Source organism: Sceloporus occidentalis, unplaced genomic scaffold, assembly GCF_023333645.1.
Source record: "Sceloporus occidentalis isolate IW3139 unplaced genomic scaffold, rSceOcc1.0.p SCAF_33, whole genome shotgun sequence".
Taxonomy (NCBI): Eukaryota; Metazoa; Chordata; class Lepidosauria; order Squamata; family Phrynosomatidae; genus Sceloporus; species Sceloporus occidentalis.
The window spans coordinates 4,194,508-4,218,875 of NW_028317013.1; the positions used below are offsets into that span (position 1 = coordinate 4,194,508).

Below are 24,368 nucleotides of genomic sequence, written 5' to 3' on the forward strand. Positions count from 1 at the left end.
TAAAACATGCTTCTATGAGGGCAAAGTAGGATTCTGCCATCTGTTTCCATGCGTCCCAACCCTGAAACCTGGTAGCGACTTGCTTTAGCGCAGGTAAACAAGCTCATAAATCTTTACTCTTTCTGATGTCCCTCTCTGACAGACATTTAATAAATACGCGTTTATACATCAGGCATAATTAAATGTAATCTTTTTGTCTGATCTCTGACTGACAGCCGAGAGCAACACCCACGCTTAAAATACGAACACATCTCCATAAAATCCAAATGCAGGAACAAAGCAGATTTTATTAATCCATGTGTCTAAGGAAAAACCGATCACGTTTCATCTCACCTGCATCCCAGTTTTATGCACAAACCATTCTGTCTACGGCTGAAGGTGTTCTATAACTACAACGAGATTCTGCATCTTACCTTATTGACTTAAATATGCAATGTATAGGGCCAATCCAGGTTGAGGGTTCCTTAGAAGAAGAACTGAACTGGCCCTGTGTAATGTATAGTTAATAACCATACTTTATATAGGAGGAAATACATCTCAGATGACATTTGGCTGGGGATGTGTCAGACTTGCAGGGATTTTTAGAAATCTAATGGAGTCAAGCTGCCTTTACGTGGAGATCGTAAATGAAAAGAGTTCTACATGTTACTGTGTGGTCCATGTTGTGACTGTAGTTTTATGCTTCGTATCTCATCATGTCTGCTTCCTTTTTTCTAGGGGGGGACACAATGAATCTGGAAAAACTCAGCAAACCAGAATTGCTGACGCTGCTGAGCATCTTAGAAGGGGAACTGGAAGCGAGGGATCTTGTCATTGAGGCAATAAAGGTATGTCCTGTTTTTACAATGAGATTGTTAACTTGATTAATGACGCAATACCCCAAATTATAAATCTACTAGATCTTCTAGAGACTAGATGTCCCATTTTTAACTGGAGTGTCTCTTCATTTCAAATCCTGCCTTTTTTGTGTCCATGTCTCATCTGAAAGCTATTATAGATTCCACATCAGTGTGATGCCTGTTGCTTTAAAGGGGCTAACAAGCTAAGGGATGGACCTACAGCTCTGTCTGTTAACACTGACTTCTCCACGTGTTCCCTGAATACTATGCTTGGATTTGACTACCCAATTTGGGCAATATTTAGAACTGCTGCCAAATTCTGAGCTGTTTCGCAGAGCACAGAAGGTCTTGAGTGCCAAGAATAAACCTTAGGGCCTATTGAAATGCCTTAATAAGGACTCAACGCGGTAAATATTTAAATCCACTTTTTAGAAATTGAGTTTGTTTTTGTCTTCAATGGCGATCAGCCACAGGGTTTCTGAAGTCAGTATTGACCCAGCTATTCCTGCAGCTGCTCCACGTTGGACGGACTTCCATCGCTTAATGCGAGGGAGACTGCCTCGCTGTTTGGCCACAAAAAAACTATTAACTCATCGGTAAATGCACCTAGATTTAAATTAAATCAGTATAACCATGCAAGATAGGAATGGCTTTATTTGAAACAAGCTGTGATTATCTCTGATATGTTTATGTTTGAGGCCCCGGAGTTACTAAGCGTAAAAAGTATTATTCGGAAAGTAAGTCTATATATAGCATATGTACGCATATGAGACATTATGTGAAAAATTATGTTGTTGTTTTGTTGTGTTTTTTTTTTAGCTTGCTCCTTATAATTCTTAAGTTTATCTTCACATTTATTGCTTGATTAAGGGGATAACTCTCTTTTAACGAAAGAGTTAATGTGCTTCCAGTTTGTAAGGGCTGCGTTAACCAAACCAGGAGGTGGATGGGGACGCTGGAGGCTGAGCCCGCCGCATAATAGGAAGTGTTTAGTGTTCTAGGCAGTGATTTCATCGGCACCTGGAGCTGTGGCCGGCAGCAGCAATGACAGACTGACTAGTAAAAGCCACAAAGTCCTGTTCAGCAAAACTGAGGCCTCCTTGTCTCACTTTTCCATCCAAAACCTGGACCTTGCCTACTTTAAATTCACATACATAATGAACTTGGGGGGTTCACATTAATACTTAAAGGGACACTCCAGCCATCTTCCACTTTAGTGTGAATGATTGCTGCATCACCTTCCCATTCGTACCCCCCCCATCAATTTTGTGTAGGAGTTCTTTAGAATCCCCTATATGCATTTGCATATTCCCCTAGCCCCCCAGTTTCCAGAAGTTGTGTTCAGCTGAATGCATTTACTGTTTACCATGCTTTGTGCATGCATGGTATACATACTACCAGCCACCTCTAGCGCCAGCTCTTTAGAGATTTCCAGGGGGTTTAATAAGACCCCCTCATACTTCCGCAGAAGCTTAACCAATTTTTCTCCCTTTCTGTCATGCTGATAATACACTTTCTTCATCGGGGGAGGGGGGGGGGATTAAACTGTCCCTTTAAATCGGAAGTCCCCTGACACTTTCAACTTGAGTATAAAATACAATGTAGGTCAGCATTGACAAAAACCTGGTTTAGTCTCATTTTGTTCTAATAAACATACTTTATCTGCAGGACTTCCTTAGAACAATCACAACACTGAGCTGATTCTTTGTGGCAGTGCTAATAAAGTCCGTCCCTCGTTAGACTTTCATTATGAAGAGTGATTATTGTATTGTTTGCTACAGACAGTATATCATCACTATATACAGTATTAGAAGTGTCATTCAGAGTACTGTTCATGACATAAAATGTAGCCTTATTTTTATTTAGTTCAGGGGCCAAGTAATTGCCAGCACTTCCCGCAGATCTATCAGGTAGTATAAAATGGCAGGGAATAGGGTAGCACACGGTATAGTTATGGCATTGGGTATTTTAGACTTGCGCTGTGAATATAGAAAATAAAGGACGCACTTAAGCAAGTAGTTGAAGTTGTGCTGATCCCTGAGTTTCCTAATCAAGTTCTTTCAATCAGAAATAGTTTAATTATTAGTAATGACTGCAGCGTATCTGTAAAATTACCATTGATGTTTGTTGAAGCTAAAGGCTATAATAGTCAAGCAAATGAATGATTTGGAGCTTGTGAAAAAGAAATAAATGTGCTTCGTTTCCCAAAAGCACATTATTTAAGCAATTTCAGCATGTCCACTATTTATCCCCACATGAGCAATAACAACATCTTTAAACTACTATGGAAACAAAACATTGGACTGAGAACTGGCAAAAAGCCTTAAAACTGTAATACAGCTCCAAGCGGAGAGTAATGGGAAATATTAAGCGCAACAAAAATATTGCTAATGTTCCAGGCACACTCCAGCCATCAGATGCATGATAATGCACATGATACCTGTGTGGGCTTTTTTAAATATTCCTGGTGCTTTCTTGCCACTGATTGGCTGCATACATTACATTACATTATGTTCCTTTGTTTATTACCATTACATTACAGCACAGCAAAGCACATATATGCTTCTCATACCATTATATTGGATTGGATTTGAAAAACATTACTTAAAAGATCTGCCTGTTTTCCCGAATCCTACATTATGCAGTTCCATACAGTGGAGGCATCCACTTATATGTATTAAAGTGCCCATTATGACTGAATTGAACCTTTAACTCGCTGTTCTCAGGATTGCAAAGTTTTTCCTCCTTATTAAGTTATTGCCGCCTTTGTTACTTCATGGTTTTCCATTGCTTGCAACTAATTCGGACTGCCTTTGTAATGTTGGAGTGAGTAGAACCGAAATGAACCTCAAGAAGGAAAACATAAATGCTTGGTTCTGCCACCTTTTTCTACACATCTTAGTCCCCCTGAGGTAAAATAACCTTTAACTTTTAAGTCAAATATTTCTACATCAATATTGCTTAGTAAAAAAAACTATTGGATAGTTTTGATAACGTAATTGCGGTAAAAGCTGTGAAATAGACTTGCACATTCGGATTTGTATGAAATTAAATTTTACGTACGAATCTCATGAAAGGAGGCGGGGGCCCCAACTTCTTTTGCATCTTCTTATTCTGTCTTTTTTCTTCGTCCGCTGCTCCTCGTGTCTTCTTTCTTCATTCACTTCCCCATGAACCTGGCCTCCCAGTGAACTTCCGCTAGAGGGCGGAGTGTCCGGGCACACCCTGTCCCCCGACTGGAGGAATGTTTTATCCGAATCTCTTTTTATCCTCTTCCACAAGTCTAAGAGCTACAGTTTTCCTTTAATTGAGCGAAGAATAGAATCAGGAAGAACTTTAGGAAAATATGCTCATCTAGAAAACAGACGCGCTTCTTACAGAAATGCAGTGATTAGCATATAAGTGCAGCAGTGCTAGATCAAATCAACCTTTTGTAAAAAATATTTATCACACATTTAGGTTTCCCCATACGATAAGTCCTATTTCCCAGTACAACTATATTGTTATCAAAGGGAGATGCACAGAGGCAAATTGACACAGGCAGGTATTTGAGATAATGGACGGATGTGTAAAGGCTAATAGTATTTACATAGATTGTAGAGAAGGGAATGTTGCATAGCCCATCTGAATAGATAAGATACCAAAAAAAAATATAAAGGAATAGAGAGTGTATCCCGAGAGAATGAAAACAATGGTAAATAGAGGCGATTAAGTGGAAAACCAAAGCAGGCCCTTGGTCACCAGAGCTGATTAGCTAGAGGATACTGGACAGATATATGATGAGATACAAGATGTAGAGACAGTATTAAGTGAAAGGGGTGGGATCGGGAAGTAATACGCAAATGGGACAATTAATAAGAAGGCTAAAAGACCAGTTGATAGAAGAGAAAGTTAGAATTTATTTTTTTAGGACGTTTTTTTGTTTTGAGGCAGTGGCATACTAGTCATTGTATGTGTTCAAGCTCTATTATCTTAACCAAATCTACTAAACAAACACTCTTGACTCATTATCATACTGCCTTGTGGTATAGAATACAATACTCATTGTTAATCATCCAGCTGGACTCTGAATAATAAGAGTCTATGTAGGAAGGACTTCATGGTATTGCCATAAAGAATCCGCTCAGTGTGTTGCTTGTGTGGGGAAAGCCACGCATTATATGACACGGCGGACATGGCATCCCGGATACCACTGTGAATTGCCAATGTCATTTTTTTATTTTTTGTAGAATTTTGACTGTCAAAAATGTCTGTCAAGAATTCTCTGCAGGAGATATTCATTTTCTGAAAAATACATACACCTTGTGAAAAACAGAAAGCAATAGTATGAAAAAGTACAAGATGTCTACAAAATGATTTACAAGTTGGACTCACTCCTTTATATATAAACTTCTTGTGGGTCAGAGAGAACTGAGTGCCCTTTAACTGGTACCCAGAGTTAAAATGGGGTCTCACCCTGCACCCCTTGCACACACAGCCAGAGTAATATCTGAATATTTGATACTTTTTTTTGTAGATCTGGGTGAACTCTCCCAGGCCCCCATCTCTCAGCCTCCCTTCCTGTTTACTACGAGTTATATCATAAAGGCCTCTCTTGTACAGGCTGCAATGACATTTACAGGCACAGAACTCCTTTCACGCAGTGCTGGCTGAAAGCCCACCCCAAATACTGCAGGGTCAGGCTCGTTTTCTTTATATTCCCATTAACCCTAACTATTTATGCTTTCATTGCAGTAACGTTCTGCAATGCAAAAAAGGAAAAATTATCCTAATCGGATAGTTTGTTGTTGACACATTATTATTCCCCATCCAGTTATTTTTTAAAGGACTGCCAGATTCTGGGCTTTTTATACCAGCAGCTTGCATGCTCATGATTGCATATTTCCATGTTTTCTTGATTTCTTTTTTTATTTACTTTTAAGTGGTACCAAATATCTAGGAATCCCTATAAACCTGTGATGGCTCTATTTTTGGGTAGTCGATTATATGGCTATGGGACAGTTATCACTTATTTCTGACATAAGCTTCATTGCAGCCAATATTGTGTTCAAATCCACTTGTAGCTGAAGCACTGAGAATTAAGTGAGCCCTTGAACCAACCTTGGATGAGTAGCAGGACCTCCCCAGTAAGCATGGGGATCAATTGATTGCATTTGGCAAAAGACATAAAATGATTATCCGCACTCTGTGGCATTAACATAATTCTGTCCTAGGAATTATGATCCCTTAACATAGACAGAGACAAAGGACAAGAGGTCAGCAATATCTTTCCAGTAAAGAATGGTGATTCCTCCTGTTCTACTCTGAATTAGACACACTTTAGATCTGATACACTAGAACAACACATGAAGTAAAGGAATTCTACTTGCTTAAAGTGAGTACGTTCACCTCTCTACCATCCACATTGAACACATTGGCCGTGTTTTTTGCAGGGCACACATAATTAGCACATATTGCTGATCAGCAAAAGTAAAGTACAGCCCTGCAGTATGTGAGATGTATAAACCCATAGACGGTATAAACGGTTAATCAAGTATACATTCATAGTTGTATTCTGAGGGACCTGTCTTATCCGTGCTGATTTTAAGTTCTTATTTCGCTTTTATTATTTTAAAAGCCTGAAATTCTCACATTAGGCAAGTGATCAGATATCAGAATAGCTTTTCATGCCATATGCATGACACTTTTTTTTTCCTGTTGATTTTGTGACCTCTTTACTTTAAGGAAGACAAGCCCAGTAATTGCATGAACAAAACCTTATTATGTTTGACTAGTTCAGTAGAGCACCTAAAATATTTAAAATACTTGGAATGAGACGTACAGCAGATCATGTTTTTTTTTTTTTTTTTTACAGTATATAAAATCATGACATAATAAACTTGTGCATCAAAATTTGCATGAATTTTCTTCTGTATTCTTTCTTTGACCGCTTCTCCCCTGTATCAGCTCCGTTTAACCAGGCCTTGAGGAGCGCTTCAGCCCCCACCCCCGATTGGATTGGTACAGGCTGTCCACATGGCTCCACCCCTTTTGTGGAAGTACCTTGAGAGGCCAGAATAATGTAGAGAGAGGTGCGGAAATGCTGCTCTGGCCTGTTGAAATACTTCTGCAAAAGGGCGGAGCCATGGGGGAAGCGCTCCGGGAGTCCTGGTTAACAGAGATGATACTGGGGAGAAGCGGATGAGGACAGAAAAACAAGAAGAGGCAAGACAAGAAGCGGAGCTGCAGAAAAAAGAGACAGGGGTACGGACGCAACTGGTGGAGAGGGTAGGGAGACATTGAGAGAAAAATCCCTCCAAACGGTGCATTTGCACAAATCTAATATATAATAACAAGTCATTTTCCTAATATAGCTATTTGCTGTTAAACATTTTAGTCTAGTTTGCAATATTATTTTCAGCATTCCATCAGAAGGTAAGTATATTGCGGGGTTATGTTTCAAGTCTTATCACCACAGCAGCAAACTGAAAGGTTGCTATGGCACTAAGACCCCTTTTCACACTTTGGGCCAGAATCACTTTATACGTGTTACTGCAGTGTCTCTGTCTGGGCAGGGTAGCTTGTTAATGACACAGATGCATATGGGTTTTTTATGGGATCATCTGATCATATACACACCTTTACTTAGTGGTGCTGCTTGGTGAACAAGCAGCCTACGTAAAACTGTGGGCTTTATTCACTAAAGTGGGAATTGTCAGGGCAATTGTGAATGATTATGACAGCCTGAATGACTCACATGGTATATAATATACACAATGTTGTTTATTGGTAAAACTATTAGAAGATACCACCAATAAATCTGATGAATAAAGTACCAGTACAGTCTTGCATATCTCCCCGCTTTCACTTTAGTGTAGCCCTCGGTATTCTCGATCTTCAAGGGACTTTCTCGTTTGTCATCTCTGCAGCAATTTCCTGTTATTGTTTAAAACACAGCAACTTGTGCTGCTCCCATTTCCAGGTCCAGCATTTCCTTCCCAGTTCTTATTTAAGGAACAAAAGCATCTTTCCAGTACATATCGTTAAGAAAATGTTGGGAATATAGGCTGTGTAGGGAGTGGCTGACACCAAAGCCAAGGCAATGCACAGTCTTACGCAATAGTTCATTGACTGCCAAGAGTATATATATTTGTGTAATGGGACTTATTTACATTTCATACTTCAAAAAAACACAGCAATATAGATAGCGACACTGTTGAGTTTAATATATGCTTGCAAGAAGGCTTCACTGCTTATCGTATAAACTTCTTGGGATTGACCGTTCAGTTTTGCCAACTCGTATCTTCAATTGTCTTCTATTTGTGAGCCTTTACAATACTGGAGAAGCTCCCTATACCAAAGGTCCTCTTTAATGTGAGCATGGTGAAACCTAATAATGTCTTGTCTTGCAGAGATCCTGGACTATGGGGTCTATTCACTGAAGAGGGCATTTGCTAGATAGATCAAAATTTTTACTAAATGATGCCACTAGGGCTGCAACTAATGATTATTTTAATAATCAATTAGTTGGCCGATTTTATTTTTTCGATTAATCGGATAAAAAATGCAATTTTTTTTTATTTAAAATAATGTAATAAAAAACGTACAATTTACACTGTCATCTCTTTATTGCAATGGCCTCTCGCTATTCACCTTCTTATTTTACTGACATAATAAAAGCTACAAGAACCCAAACACAGTGTACAAAGTTATTAGTAAATATTAATTCATATGTTAACTATTTTTCATATTTAATAAAAACTGAGAAAAAAGCCTTGTTTATATTTTCTTTTTTTTACCAAACTGCCCCCAGTTATGCACATCTGACCACCAGCTTGCCACTCTGCCCCATATATGCCTTATACCTCTTATATGCCAGAGATTCCACTGTGCCCCTGAAATGCCACTGTGCCCCCGATATGCCTTATACTCCTGATATGCCAGTGATATCCAACTGAACCCCCTGATACACCTTTTACCCCCAGATATGTCTTATGCCCCCTGATATGCCTTATAACTTCCAATATGCCACTCGCCCCCATTTATGCCTTATACCTCCCTATATGCCACTGTGCACCCTGATATGCCACTCCGCTCCCCCTAAATGCCCTGCACCACCCTGAAATTCTCCCTGATTCACACTCTGCCTCCCCCAGATATGCCACTCTGAAATTCATTATACCCCCCATACACCACTCTACCTCCCCTATACACCACTCTAACTCCCCCAGATATGCCATTCGGCCTCCCTGAAATTCATTATACCCCCCCATACACCACTATAACTCACCCATGCACCACTCTGCCTCCTCCCCCCTCCCATACACCACTCTGCCTCCTCCCCCTCCCATACTCCACTCTGCCTCCTTCCCCCCCCTCCCATACTCCACTCTGCCTCCTGTCAGCAACGGAGGTTCACAAGACACAAGGGAGCCGGGTAGAGAGGCAGAGTGGCGTATGGGAGGGGGAGGAGCCAGAGTGGTGTATGGGAGGGTGGCTCCCATACACCCCACTGACTCCCCCCCCCCTCCCGTACACCACTCTGCCTCTCTCCCGACTCCCTGGTATTTTGTGAACCTCCGTTGCTGACATGCACTTATGCTGAGGCCTCGATGAAGCTGCAGTGTAAGTGAAGGGCAGTAACGGAGGCTGTCTGTGCGATGCAGACCCCACCAGCTGACAGAGAGGATGATCCTCTGCAAGAGACCTCGATTCTCTGTCAGCCGGTGGGGGTCTGCACGGTGCGCACAGACAGCCTCCGTTACTCACCTTCACTTACGCTGAGGCTTCTATGAAGCTGCAGTGAAAGTGCCTGTCAGCAACGGAGGCTCACAAAATACCAGGGAGTCGGGAGAGAGGCAGAGTGATGTATGGGAGGGGGGAGAGAGACGGAAGTGAGAGACCGGCCGACAGTGAGGGGAATCCAGGTCCCCTGCAGCGTTGCGGGGGATCTGGATTCTAGTGTTATAATCCGATCTCTGTTTGAGGTCGGATTATATAAGGATAAAATCGATAAAAATCGATTCGACTAATCGATAATGAAAATCGTTGACAACGATTTTCATTATAGATTATTATCGATTTTATCGATTAGTTGTTTCAGCCCTAGATGCCACTATGTATTGTTAAAGGCAAACCTGGTTTCTCCTGCAAGAAAGTCTTATTTGGCCCTACGTAATGCAAAGGTAATGTGGAAGATTAAAAACCGTCCTCACTGATTAAACTATTCATTATACAGGGTTCGCTTAGCCCTTTGAGCAAGAGAAGCTCACTGAGATTAGTAATATGAGGGGGTTAGAGTATATAACTAACAAGCAAACTCCCTCTTTAGTGAATATTGCCCTCACTAGGTGTTTTTAATATGTCTGTTACAATGCAAAAATCAAATACAACATCTTTAAACTACTGTTTCCGTTAACTTTATGGTAAAATGAGAAGGAAACGGACAACTACTTTTAAGGTATTTATCTGTCGACTGTCTTTTAGTAAAGCTTTAAATAGTTGGATCCATATGATATTTATTAAGACAACAATCTCCATCTGGAACTCATTGGCGATCCTGTGACCTCAGCGGGTTCACCAGTTCCCATGCTAACGTAAATAAATACAAATAGGGTATCTGTGTAATGTAGAGGCTGCACGTGCCCACCTGGCCATAATTATATTATCTGGTATCCTTTATGCCTACACTCTTAAACTTAGTAGTGATAACTGTTTTACTGGATCAATGAACACACCTTGATAATAGTATATACCGTATTTGCTCGATTATAAGACAAGGTTTTTTTCAGAGCAAATGCTCTGAAAAATACCCCTTGTCTTCTAATCAGGGTCGTCTTCTAATCAGACCTCAAATAGAGGTCTAATTTTGAGACTAAGATCCAGACCCCCCGCACCGCTTCCCCCCCCACACACACACACACTTACCGGTGCTTCCTGCTGTATTGCCGGGGCAGCGGGTTGACGTCTACGCGATGTGCGTAGACAACGTCCGCTTCAGCCGAAAGGAGGTGTGGCTAGCAGCGGGGGTTGTATGCGTCCGTCGCGGATACCTTCCCCGACTGTCAGAGATCAGAGCTCTGATCTCTGACAGCTGGGGAAGGTATCCGCGACGGACGCAGACAAACCCCGCTGCCAACTCCACCTCCTTCCGTCAACCCGCTGCCCCGGCAATACAGCAGGAAATTGGAAGCACCGGTAAGTGTGTGTGTGTGCGCGTGCGCGTGTGTTAAATGGGGGCATAGGGCATTTCAGAAATGCCTTATACCCCTATATGCCACTCTGGCATTTAGGGGGTTTTAAAACATATTATGGGGCAGAGTGGCATATAGGGAGGTATAAGGCATTTCAGGAGGCAGAGTGCTCTATTAAATGCCCCCTTAACGCCACTCCGCCTCCTGAAATGCCTTATACCTCCCTATATGCCACTCTGCCCCATAATATGCCTTTTAACCCCCTAAGTGCCAGAGTGGCATATAGGGGTATAAGGCATTTCTGGAGGCCGAGTGCTCTATACAATGCCTTTTAACTCCCTTAATGCCACTCTGCCTCCTGGAATGCCTTATACCTCCCTATATGCCACTCTGCCCCATAATATGCATTTTAACCCCCTAAATGCCAGAATGGGATATAGGGGTATAAGGCATTTCTGGAGGCAGAGTGGCACATAGGGGGTCAAAAGGCATACCATGGGGCACAGTGGCATATAGAGGGTTACAAGGCATATCATGGGCCACAGTGCCATATTGGTGTGGCAAGCCTGGGGGCAGATGTGCGTAACTGGGGGACAGGTTGGAAAATACAAGGAAATAAAAACAAAAAAAATATTTTTCTCAATCATAGCTTTTATTTAAAAAAATAGTTTACATGAATTAACATTTACTGGTAAAACTTTTTTCCTTTTAGGGTCGTCTTATATTCAGGCTTTTTCTTTTTTTCCTAAGTTAATATTCAGATTTGGGGGGGGGGTCGTCTTATAATCGAGCAAATACGGTAGTTTATAATGCACAAAAGATCTCTCTCCAACACATAATAGCTATCTAACAAGTCTTTGGTTCAGGTGGAGGGACATGGAGAACCAAGCAATGTTCTCAGAGTGTGCACAGAGGGTACCACCCTACTTAATTGTAAACCTACTTTTTTGTAAAATCTAGAATTGCTAAAAGTTCTACTGACTTAATATGAACATATATTATGTACAGACCCTGGGTAGCCAACATGTACCTTTCAGCAGCTGCAGAAGTGCAACTAATGGGCTATGAGTCAGTCTTTGGCTTGGGTCCAAACGTTTTACTCTTTATCTGTTGGCAACCTGGGACATAGATTTCCACCTATCCCAAACATTGCTTGCGGGACGTGCACTCCCTACGAAACTTTGCTTTTCAGAGCAGAAGCTCTAACTGTGGAGTTGTGGAATATATTCAATAAATAATAATAATAATATATGAGTGCATCATGTATGGTGAAACCATAGTTCACCAGGAATATAAACACAGAAGGTAAAATACCGTCCTCTGTTTTCTACATTTAGAATCATTTAGACAAGATGTGGTATACTTGCTCCTTCATAAAGATATGTTACCTTCAGAGACGCTCTTACTGATCATTTGTTCGATCTCCATGGTATTTCTTTTTAGGCGCTGGTTTGTCCAAGCAGGAGAGATTATTTTCTTGATTATTGTGTGTAATTGCTCTGGAAGAATTAGCGCACAGCTCTTTATTTGCCAGCGGTTGATCAAATGTATAACTATGCCAGGTCAGTGCTGCGTAGCTGCTGCAGGTAATCCCAAATAGTTCACAGATGTACACAGCATGGAAACCAAAAGCCAAAACAAAATCCTATAATTGCTATAAGATCTACAGTCGCATGAAAACGAAAGTACACCCTGTTTGAGTCGTGGTATCTAAAACTATAGAATTCAAAGAGGGTATACTATGCTATGCTGTTTGCTGTTGCATTGGTTTCTCTGTCAAAGGCAAGATGGAGCCTGTAGCAGAAGTAATACCTTTTACTGGGCCACCATAAAAAAGATGGAGAGTCACATAAGCTTTGAAAACCTCAGAGCCTAATAAAACATATCACAGGTGTAAGCTTTCTACCAGACACACACACACACCCACTGCATTCCGGTTTAATAGCTCAGGTTTTCAAATTCTTTGGTATATTCGTAATTGGCAAAGTATCAGATCACTTTCTTCACAGTACTGTATATGGAGAAGCATGCGTACCCTGGGCTGCTGGGGGAAAAAGGGTGGTGTATCTTAACCTGCTAGGATCCAGTCTAAAATGCGTATGCAGGCATGATCATAAACATGCACAGCCATCGATTCGTGTGTAATACCCAATAAATCTTTGATATCATTCAGGAGGCAACCTAGCAGGTAATCTTTCAGGTATCGGAATTCATTTCCACGTCTCGGTGAAACCTGCTGTAACAAAGGCCGAGTGTCTATGGAATGTGGATCAGCTGGTTCTGTTGACTATTATTTAAAAAAAAAAAAAATCATAATAAAAAACTCTGCGATGTTGTACATTTGAATACATTTTTCTTAACCTCTTCTGCACATCAAGCTTCACTACAAATGTTTCTGTAATACCGTATTTGCTTGATTATTAGATGACCCTGATTATTAGATGACCCCCCCAAATTTGAATATTAATTTAGGGGGGGGAAAGAAAAGGCCTGAATATAGGACTACCCTATAGGAAAAAAGTTTTACTAGTAAATATTCACATGTAAAATATATTTTCATATTTAATTTAAAAAAAATGCATTCCTTGTTTTTATTTCATTTTGTTTGCCAACCTGCCCCCAGCTTGCCACTCTGCTCCTCAGATATGCCTTATACCCCCCTCCACTGCTGCCCGGCACTGGGGCTTCAGACAGTAAGGTCATGTCACACTGGCGCTCAGTCATAGAAGCCCTAGCGGAAGTGCTGGGCAGCAGGGCTGCCAGAGAGGAGGATCCAGGTCCCCTGCAGCCCTGTGAGGGATCTGGATCTTAGTCTCATAGTCAGACCTCTATTTGACAACCTCTAAGACAACCTTGAATATAAGACAATGGGTATTTTTCAGAGCTTATATTCAAGCAAATATGCAATTATTGCCTATGTGCTTATTCTTAAAAAAATAAATTTTTCCCTGTCTTACTAAGTTGATTTCTCAAGGGTGAATCCACATATGCCACCAGCCTGCCCACAGAATAAAGTTAAGCATACTATGTGTGCAACAGCAAGGCCAGCTGAATTCCAAGTTAAAGGTATTAAAGGGAGAGAGATCCACAGTCTTGGATTTCTCTTCTATCAACGTCCAACAGACCAGAACCCAGTGGGGTTGGGAGCACTTAATGGCAGTAGGTTCGTGACACAGTTAATTGTGGAAAGCGTCTGCTGTGTGTCTAAGTGGTTGTATGTATGTGTGAGAGGGTGTAGCTAAAAAAGTGTTGTATGCTTGTGGCCACATGCATGTGGGTTGGGTGACTGAGTGTGTTTGTATGGCTGGTGTATGTGATATGATATCTGTTGACTGAGAACGCTCTGTTCATTAGTGGTATTTGTGTTTTAGTCTGCAGAAGTGCTGCTGCTTACTTTATCCACTATGCTGCTTATTATTCTTGAAATCATTATCGCTGACTGATGGAGATATTTTTTTCTGTTCTGACAAAACTGGTATTCAGGATGTATTTTGGGCGAGCACTTTTAGCACTTCTGTCCAAGGATATATACTTATTTGTTTGTAATTTCCATTGTGAAAAGATTGAAGTAGGTGCTCCACATGGTAAGGCCACAGTGGGAACCAGGACCCAATCATCACCATCTATGGCTGCACCCCCCAAGGGGGATATGCAGATCCTTCCCATCATGGCTGAAACTGAGGAGGAGTCGGAAATTATAGCCCCCGCAGCCCCTCTTCCCCAAAGACAAAAGGCACAAAACACCCCTTTCACAAAAAGAGGCGAGTGTTTAGTCTTTTTTAGTGTACAACCTTATCTGTGGCTCAAAATCAAAATTCCACAGATGCACAAAACAACTAAAAATAGTGCTTGTGAGCCGTATGATTTAGTGTCGTATTCCAGCCCCAGCCAAGGGCTGGTTATTTAAAAAAAAATACCCCTCCACCACCAGCATAAGAACAGGGCAAATTATGTGAGCGGTGATGTCACAGTTGATGGTTATGGGCCCGACTGAGACAGTGAGCAGAGTGTGGGAGTGAAAGGGTTAACACAAGATTCCTGGTTACCCGATTATATTCCCGGCAACCACCGCATTAACCCCTGAAATCCCTTTAGTACTGGAGTGGAACTGCTTGACGCCCATTTGATGTCATGTGGGAAGCGGAGTGCTATAGCCCTGACACTCCTGTTGAGCTTGGTTCTAAACTTCTGTGTGACCTCAGTGCCTGTTCCCCTGTAGGATTTTATGGCACCCAGAACAGGAGATCTGACATCCTTTGAAGATGCCCTGCTTGGATTGCTCTTCAAGTTCCACTAACTTGCCAGGTTACCAGACAACATTTATGGCAGGATGTGGCCTAAGGAAAAAAACCTAAATTTTCTCTTAACCCAGTAAACATAGCCATTTTGCATGACAGGTGATAAAAAAAGTGAGTGAAAAATGTGCCCCACCACACACATCCCAAGCACCATGGCAAATCAAACCAGTGGGCTCCAACCCTCGGGCTTCATGATGCCAGAGGACCAAGCTTTTCCTTTCTCACAGGTGCTCACTTGATCTTGGCCAAAAGCCTGAGAAGTGAGGATATGTAGTAATGCTGTACAGGAGCAGTGTTGTGCGGCCACACAAAAAACCTACAGAAATGTCTTGTTTGAATGTGATTTTCGTTATAGCCCCTCTATTGTGAGGACAGTAGCGCTTATTATTATTGATATAAAGCATCATCTTATTCTGCAGCTCTGTGCAGTGGGTCACCACCCTTTTAAACATTTTAAGGGTTGGCAATAGTTAATTATTCTTGATTTCGTATTGTGTCTACTTGCCCGTTATCCAAAATCCCCAGCTGCGGTTTAATCCTTTTATTACACTTCATGTGTAGGAGGTAAAATGATACATTTCAGGAATATAAAGAGCAAAACCAATTGACGTCGGATGAGCCAGACCGAGACCCGCCTTGTCTGACCTTTTTGGATATTTAAAAACTTACATATAAAATATTTTTTTCTTTTTTTTTTTTTTACATCTGCTGCAGTGTATATTCACTTATGCTGATTAGCTGTTCAGATCAAGTTTTAGTCGTTCCTTCCAGTATTCTTTTAAACAGGCATTTACAGCTATGTGTCCACAGTCTGGATGTGGGCCACAAGAGCTATCATAAGGGCCTCAGGCTACCCGAGTACTCAATAGACTTCATTTTATTATTACATCATTTTTATTTTTTTTTTACATTTTCCCCAGCAGTGACTCATTAAAACCTAAAAAGTCACGTTGACCATGGTTGCTTTTTATAGTTTATATATTTTTTTATTTCAGCTGGGTGGTTGAGCGGGGTTGGATATGGATGTGTCGGGAAGTAGCCAGAATGACTGAGGGATGGATTACCCAAGCCATAGTTTGGGTATTTGCTTGCTCTGGTGTGCCCAGTGAAATTTTCCTGACAACGTACTATAGCTAGAGATGCTCGCAGCTTCTACCAGAAGATTTATTTTCCATTTTGGTCCAATTTTAAGACTTTTATTTGTCATTTTTCCTGATTACAGCATGTGTTCACCTATTCATAAGTTTGTCAGAACCAGACAGATTTTATTTACACTATAGATGGTGTATAAATGGTGATCAGACGCATTGATAATCACAAAATTCATGCATGTGTTTTTAGATAGTTGACTAATGCGTCTAGAACAGAATGTTGCCCGGCCACGCATCGGGAGAGCAGAAAGCGACTCCTAACATATTAATAGTTTCCTTCACAATGAGTAGATGAAATGCAACTTTCACTTGGCTGCAATGAACTTTTAGCTCACCACACGCCCTTAAGTGACTCTATAGTTCTCCTTCTTACTTGGGAACTCTGTGGGTTTCGCATGGAGACTCCGCGTGAAGTGGCACTTTTCTGGGTCACTAAAGGGAAACAGGTCGCAGGAGCGGCGTTACTGCACCCCGGCCCACTTCCCCATTAAATATAGCATGTGTCCTGCGATGTCAGTCAGTGAGTGGACCCGAGACACACTGCCCACCGACGCCAAGGGGACTTGCCACTCGCATCCTGCAAGGGGGGGGCTCTGGGTACCCACAGCCTGGAAGTTCTCAGGAATGGCTATGGTGATTGCACCATGTTTTGCGTTGTAATTGTTCTTTATAAATCACTCTGTAATTGAAGCCTTAGGTGTTCTAAGGGTTAACTTTATGCATTATCAGTTTTTTTTGTTTTTTTTTATAGATTATATGCTATAATTTTATGGGGTTTCTTAGCTTAGTGTATGGGTCTGCAAATCTTTCAATTTGTAGGTAGGTTTAGCACCAGTATTCTAGAAGCATGTAGTTTTAAAGTTAGAAAGTAGTGTGGAATTAACCAGCTTGTATACCTTTATGGGGAATATTCAGAGAGAAGAACGCAGGCACTCCCACAATATACTGGAAAAGCATCCAAAGGTCAGCATGCTGTACGTCACACAAGATTTGAAGAGGGTGTGTGTGTACTACCAACTACAATAAATACAATATATACCTTTATAACTACAGATTCAGGGTGTGGAGACGTGTTTCCCAAGGGACTGACTTGTACAAAACAGAGGAAATTATCACAGCATGTCCTTTTGCCTTGATAAGGATTTCTTTTTTCCTGTTCATAGACTCCTGCATCACTCACGGTAGGATAGTCACTATCAATTTTTGACGTCGCAGGATTTGGGTTATCATTCGCCGTTTTAAACACTCTGTGTTTTTGTGGCGGTTCCCCTGTGCACTCTTATTACAGAGCTTCTTTTGATGATTCCGTTGCAACAATGGAACGCATGAGCAGCTGACACGCGTTTTGTAGCTGTGTTTGCTTTGTCAAGCCTTGCTGTGACCCTAAAAAAATAAATCGCAAACCTGCTCGCATTAAATAGGAAACGTGCCTTTTAACAAATATAAATACGTGGTAAGTGATGTTTTTTGGTAAAACAAGAGCTCTGGAGCACTTTATTGTAGAGCTGTTGACACAATTTGGTTGGGCAGACTGGGTGGGCCATATGGTTCTTATCTGCCGTCACTTTCTAGGTTTCTATAATTTGATTTCAATTATTCATTAAGCCCACATTTTGCCAGTGAAAGGAGCCCACTTTATAGAGGTTTACAGTACGCGTCAGTGAAATATCTTCGGTAGATAACTAATGACCCTCATCTTTTATTAAAATATCTCGTGTATATGCAGTTTATATATTCTGAAGAGTAGTCTGTATCAGTACATTTCATTTCCTATCTCTTTTTTTTCCTCAGGCCCAGCATAAAGAGAGTTTTATTGAAGAACGCTATGGGAAGTACAATATCAGTGATCCATTGCTTGCTCTGCAGAGAGATTATGAGACTCTCAAGGATGAGAAGAACGGGCAGAGGCCCCCAGTGTGTTCCAACCCTTTGTATGTCTTGAAAGAAGTCATGAAACAGTGCAAGACCATGCAGGAGCGGATGATGGCTCAGCTGGCGGCAGCAGAATGCAGACACAGAAAGGTGAAAATGTGGTTTGGGCTTGCAAAATCCATTCAGGCGCTCCTTGGTATTCTGCAGGACTTTCATCTTGGCTTGTTTCCAGGATGAATGAAAAGCAAATAAATTCCTAGATAGACTCAAGATACTAAAACATACTCCTAAAGAGTCTGTCCACTTGTTTGTTTGCCATTGTGTGCATCTATATCACGGTGCATGTGGTCATTAGTGGATTTCTAGTAGCTATGTTTCCTTTTGTTGTATAGTTCTGCCACATACAGAAGAATCTTCTAATTCCCTTGTGAGTTCTTAGTACGTTGGGCTGATATTGTGTCTCTGTCTGCCTGCAGTTCACTCATTCCAAAGGAATGTAAAGTAATAACACTGTATGATGTCACCTACCTGCTTTGTTGTTCTTCGTGACCTGTGGCTCAGAAATTTAGATGAACCACATGCGCTTCCACTGTGGTAAAATGCACTCCACTTAAACCAATCTTTGTTTTAAAAAACACCATGTAAGAATGTATAATAAAATAAAACCATTTAAAAAGCACTTAAAAATGTTTAAACAAAAGACTTCTTCAAGGAAAATCCCTCTCACATGTTAAGAAGGTATCCTGATTTAAATTGCCATAGAGCACACACACACACACACACACACACACACACACACACACACACACACTTTCCGTTTTTATTTTATCCTAAAATAACAAGCTTGCCTTCATTTGTGTTCTTGATACCTTGTTTGCATTCTTTATAAATAGTGTAGGTCCCTTTTCCAGTTCTTGCAGTTTTAGCATTGTTAATGTAACAGGGGCTCCCTCCAGTGGTGTTGAGGTGTATTGTACATTATTCGGAAGGCACACAGATATATGAGATCCTTGACTGGCCCATTGAAAGGCGTTAAACTCTGTTAAGGACACTTTCAAAGCTGGGACCTTTAAAACATTATGGGGTTTATTCACTAACGTGAGAACTGGTAGGAGAGCTTCAACTTTGGGGCTACATGACAGTACATGACTTATTTATGATGCTCTTACCTTAAGGCACATTCACTTTTGAGATCAGTATGATAGTTACGAGGCAATAGAATAAAATAGTACCCCTACAGCAAGCAGTAATATGGTGAGTAATTCCATATGTGGTCCTTACACTGTCCTTGAATACATTTGGAGAATTGTAAGATTACCTCTAGATAGGGTGTGATACCTTTTTAATATGGTCAACCAAAGAGGCTAGAAATGTGTGCACTACCAATTAGTGTAGGTTAGAAATTTTGTCACCAATAACATGCATGAGCTTGTTGGGATTTCCCGTTTCGCTAGAAATTTTTTTATGTAATTATGGTTGATTTGGGGATACAAGGCCAGAAAGCAAACAGTGAAACTACGTTCTTGCGGCCTGCCCATTTATATGCATTCTCGTGCAGGTTATTTTGGACCTTGAGGAGGAAAGGAGGCGGCATGCCCAGGATGCAGCTGATGGCGATGACGTTACATACATGCTAGAGAAGGAGAGAGAGAGACTGGCACAGCAGGTAATAAGTGATGAGTTACCACCCATCAATTACCAAAGATAAACGTACTTGCTTATATCAATGAAGGCAAAGTCAGAAAATAAAGAATCATGGGCTTTGCTAATTGTCACACTAAATGAAAGCAGAAATATGTAGACATATGGTGGTTTGAATATGGTGGTTTGGAATGTCGCAGATCCAAGTTATCTTCAAGGAAAAATAAACTTTTATTGTCTTAAGAGGCCCATAGTATGTTAGAAAACTATTGTCATTCTGTCATGTCAACCGTGAATCGGTTCCAGTAATTTGTGATGGCACAAAAAACACTGGCAATAAATATGCTTGTAAAATACTGCACTTTGCTTTTAAAAGCAAAATCTATTGTTTGCAGCAGCGCCATCTGCTGGTACACTAAACAATCACATATTTTTAGACTAAATGTTTTTATTATTTACAAGCTCTGCCCTCAAGTCTCACAAAAAGACCATATTTTACATCTATTTTGCCCCAAGCTTCAGTGTAGTAGTAATCTAATTTTCTGATACATTAATTAGCCCCGTTAATGCCGAAAGGAATAACCTTGCAAATCTGGCTTGTATTTAAGACACTTTGTAACCTAATGGATGTGCAGAAACTGTAATTCCCCTACTGCTAGCCCACTCTGAACATTAGTCATGGTAATGTATACAGTCTTCCGGCATTTTACGTAATGTACTTTTGTTTTAAGTATTATGTCCTTGTTATATAGCTTTAGCTTAATTCATAGCAGTGTTCATCGTATTGACAACTTACTTAATATTCACAGAAAGAAATGCTGCTGAAATATGTGTTAGGGATTCACAGGCTTCCTTTAGGTGGGTGTGCTGTTCTTTGTGCCTGGTAAACCCACAACAGCTTATATAAAAAAACATGCCTCTTTCTCGCTTCTTCTAACCATTGATTTTCTTGTTAGTATCGCATTGTTACTTCTTATTACTTACCAAAATGTCCATTTCTCCTGTATAGTTTACCATTTTGCCCAAAGCTTGTTGTTCTTTTACACAACCTTATGTATATTTTCTCTTTTCTCCTCTTTCATATATGTCTGTCTCACCTGAAGTTGGAATTTGAAAAGTCCCAAGTGAAGAAGCTTGAAAAAGAACAAAAACGGCTTTCTGCTCAGCTGGAAGAAGAGAAGTCTCGCCACAAGAAGCTATCTTCTGTGCTTATGAAAGAGTGCACAAAAGCTAACAATCGAGCAGTGGAGGAAGGGCAAAAGGTTGAAGATGTTAATGTAAAGCTGGAGAAGGTTAAGACCAAAGTGACCCAGCTGGAGGAGGACCTGGCATTGGAGAAGAAGCGGAGCCTTCAAATGGAGGCCCAGGTGGAAAAACAGCTATCAGAGTTTGATATTGAAAGAGAACAGTTGAGAGCCAAACTGAACCGCGAAGAAAATCGAACCAAAGCCCTAAAAGAGGAGTTGGAATCCTTAAAGAATGTCTTAAAAGATTTGAAAGCTGCACCTCAGGTACAAGAATCCCTTGCCAAGCCCACCTCAGAGCTGAAATCCACTGGTGTTTCAACAGAGAAGCCTGAGGTCCTGTCGGTTTCATGCCAGACAGAGTGTGTACAGAATGAAAAAAGTGTTGTGGATGGCCCAGCCAAAGCCAATATTTCTCTCTCAACCCCAACTAAAATTCCACAATCATATTCTAAAGTAAATGGACATCATAGTATAACACACAGCAATGAGCATGTTTTAAAATTAAATGTAGGGGAAAACCAAAGGGAAAAGTCTAGAAGTCATGAAAATTTGCCTGAAACTGGAAGCTCTCCTGTCAGGGTTGAATCTCCTCTGCACATGGTAACACATCTTCCATCCAGTGGCGCATCCTCCTCGCCCAGCAGTACAGCAGCCTCTTCTTTAACCTCCTCTCCATGCTCTTCTCCAGTGCTTTCACGGCGCCTAATTGGGGCAACAGCAGGGAGCCCCGGATATCAGTCTTCATACCAGGTCGGCATCAACCAACGCTTCCATGCTGCGCGACACAAGTTTCAGTCTCAGGCTGAGCATGATCAGCATGTTTCTGGCCTACAGAGCCCACCTTCGAGGGATTTATCTCCAACCTTAGCAGATAATTCTGCAGCCAAACAGCTCGCTCGCAACACAGTCACCCAGGTGCTTTCCCGTTTCACCAGTCAGCAGGCCTCAAGCAAATCTGTCCCTCCCAACAGTTCTCCATTTGGCACAGACTATAGAACCCTTGCCAGTCCTTCTAACCAAAAGAACGATGGGAGCCATTCTCCAAATCCTATCAAAGTTTCCAGTCCTCTAAGTCCAGTGTCTCCTGGGATCAAATCCCCTACCATATCGAGGGTAGAAAGAGGAAACCCTCCTCCAATTCCTCCAAAGAAGCCAGGTCTAGCTCAGTCACCAGCTTCTCCAATCCCACCAGCCAAGGTGCCGAACCAACCATCTTCACTCGGAGGTTCAGTAGAAGTTTCTAATAGTTGCTGCTCTAACAACAGCATACTTGCAAATGGGAAAGATATTGATGTAATGATGCCTTCTGGCAGCTAGAGCTACAAATTGGTGGCCAACATTTGGAGACATAAACACTGGACTGACTAGTCCTGTGTCTGAATGCTCTATACAAAATTATCAAACTTATTTATTTTGATAGTAGAAGAAAATTGTATAATTTACTTTTTATTTACTTTTGCCTTTATTTACAAACCGTGTTTTCCTTTTTGATATGGAAATGAACGTTTATCCTGATAAGGGAAAACTACTCACATCTACCTTCCACGTACAGCAGTAAATATGCAGGCGATTGAATGGTTGAATATATGCTCGAGGCAGATGAGACATGGAAATCGAATGATGCTTAATTTTTAGCAGACTGTTGTGTGCAAAAAATGCTATTATATAAATGTAGTTTTGGATGTGGTGGCGAGTTATTATGTCGCTGTGTTTTGAAGCTGCCCATTATGAAATCATTAACATAACAACATTTATCCCATTGTTATTCCAAAAACGTTTACCATTTTCTATGTAACTCTTTCAGTTGAAGTGTTATACCACGTGAATGCCAAACATGGCTCTCAGGAGTTTCAGACGACTTCATTATGTCGGTAGCGTTATCAGCTTGATGTAAAATTGAGTACATACTTAGGACAACTTTTGTTACAAAAACTTTTCCATGCATGTTCATAAACAATAATGTACAGTTTAGGTGGTAAAGTGGACAGGTATTGGTGCTCAAGTTTAATGTGAAGAGTTGTTAACCGTTGGTTGGACATGAAAAATACCTTTTGGTTACTGTACTGCTGTGATTTACTTTTGCCACCAAATCGGGCCACGGTTAGCATCACTTTGTGTGTCTGGCTCTATATATTGTGAAGCCAACATACAACATTTAATTAGCTCAAATTATATAGCACAGTAGGCATTATAACACGAAATGAAAACATGGGAAAGAGTGAAGATCATGGTTTATTAACCATTTACAAACAAGACTACGGTCTGCTTTACTTATTGAATTCTGCGTAAACCCACATTTTAACCATGGGTCAAGCGTCAGGGAAAGCAGGACAAGCAGGATATATGATCAGGGTCGAAAACCTGGGGACTAATTCTAGATCGCCATAATAGTTCATAGATGAATATTGAATATTCATATATATATCATATATATATTGAATTGTTTCCAATTACACATATGGCAAGTGTTTTAGTTTGAGAAACCAGTTTAAGGTGTTCAAAAGGTGCTCTTTTAATACCAAAACATTACAATCTTTATAGGTAGAGAGTTGAGTTATATAACAAAAAGTTATATAAACAAAAAGTTATTTCCCGTTCTAGTGTAATATCATGTGGCTTTATGTTAAAGCAAGGCAAAAAAAAGACCACTATGGATTTGCATTTTAGAATATGTCCTTTATGTTAAAGTAAGGCAAAAAGGACTACTTTAGATTTGGATTATAGAATATGCCTTTTTTTATTCATTCTATTTCTTTTTTTTGTTTGTTTTGTTAGTAAATAATGTGTGAGTTTCCTAGAACAGGTTTACTGATAACATAATCCAGTTTTTTTAGTGAATGAGTAGATCAATATTTATTTAAAAACTTTACAGGACTAGCACCCTATTAAAATAAAACACATTTATCTTTTTAATTTTAGAATGACCAGGGAGAATTGGACGTCTTTTTTTTTTATATTAAATATGAATATTCCTTTAATTTGTATAATTAAATACCGCTTCTCGTGAGAAATCCATTTTGCCTAGTCAGATTCTGAAAGGCTGAAACACACGACGCAGCAGGACACCCTCAAACAAAGCATTTCTTGGTATAAAGAATCGTCACAAATAATATGGTGCTCCAAACTATACAAGAATTATGCAAACAAT

The 24,368-nt window shown here is 40.6% G+C and overlaps 1 protein-coding gene across 1 annotated transcript; it reads left to right on the top strand.

Moving 5' to 3' along the window:
• Window positions 1-728: 728 nt before the first annotated feature.
• Window positions 729-22,537, top strand: LOC149298351 (CTTNBP2 N-terminal-like protein). The gene is made up of 4 exons (XM_089487565.1): window positions 729-827; window positions 18,252-18,482; window positions 19,891-19,998; window positions 21,077-22,537. Exons 1-4 carry the CDS (start codon window positions 729-731, stop codon window positions 22,535-22,537), a joined length of 1,899 nt encoding a protein of 632 aa, XP_089343691.1.
• Window positions 22,538-24,368: the final 1,831 nt, after the last annotated feature.

Bases quoted from the DNA above. Each gene is read 5' to 3' on its own strand.
- LOC149298351 (XM_089487565.1), top strand. From the start codon at position 729: ATGAATCTGGAAAAACTCAGCAAACCAGAATTGCTGACGCTGCTGAGC. The intron at 828-18,251 runs GTATGTCCTGTT...TTTTTTCCTCAG, and splicing joins TTGTCATTGAGGCAATAAAG to GCCCAGCATAAAGAGAGTTT. The intron at 18,483-19,890 runs GTGAAAATGTGG...ATTCTCGTGCAG, and splicing joins CAGAATGCAGACACAGAAAG to GTTATTTTGGACCTTGAGGA.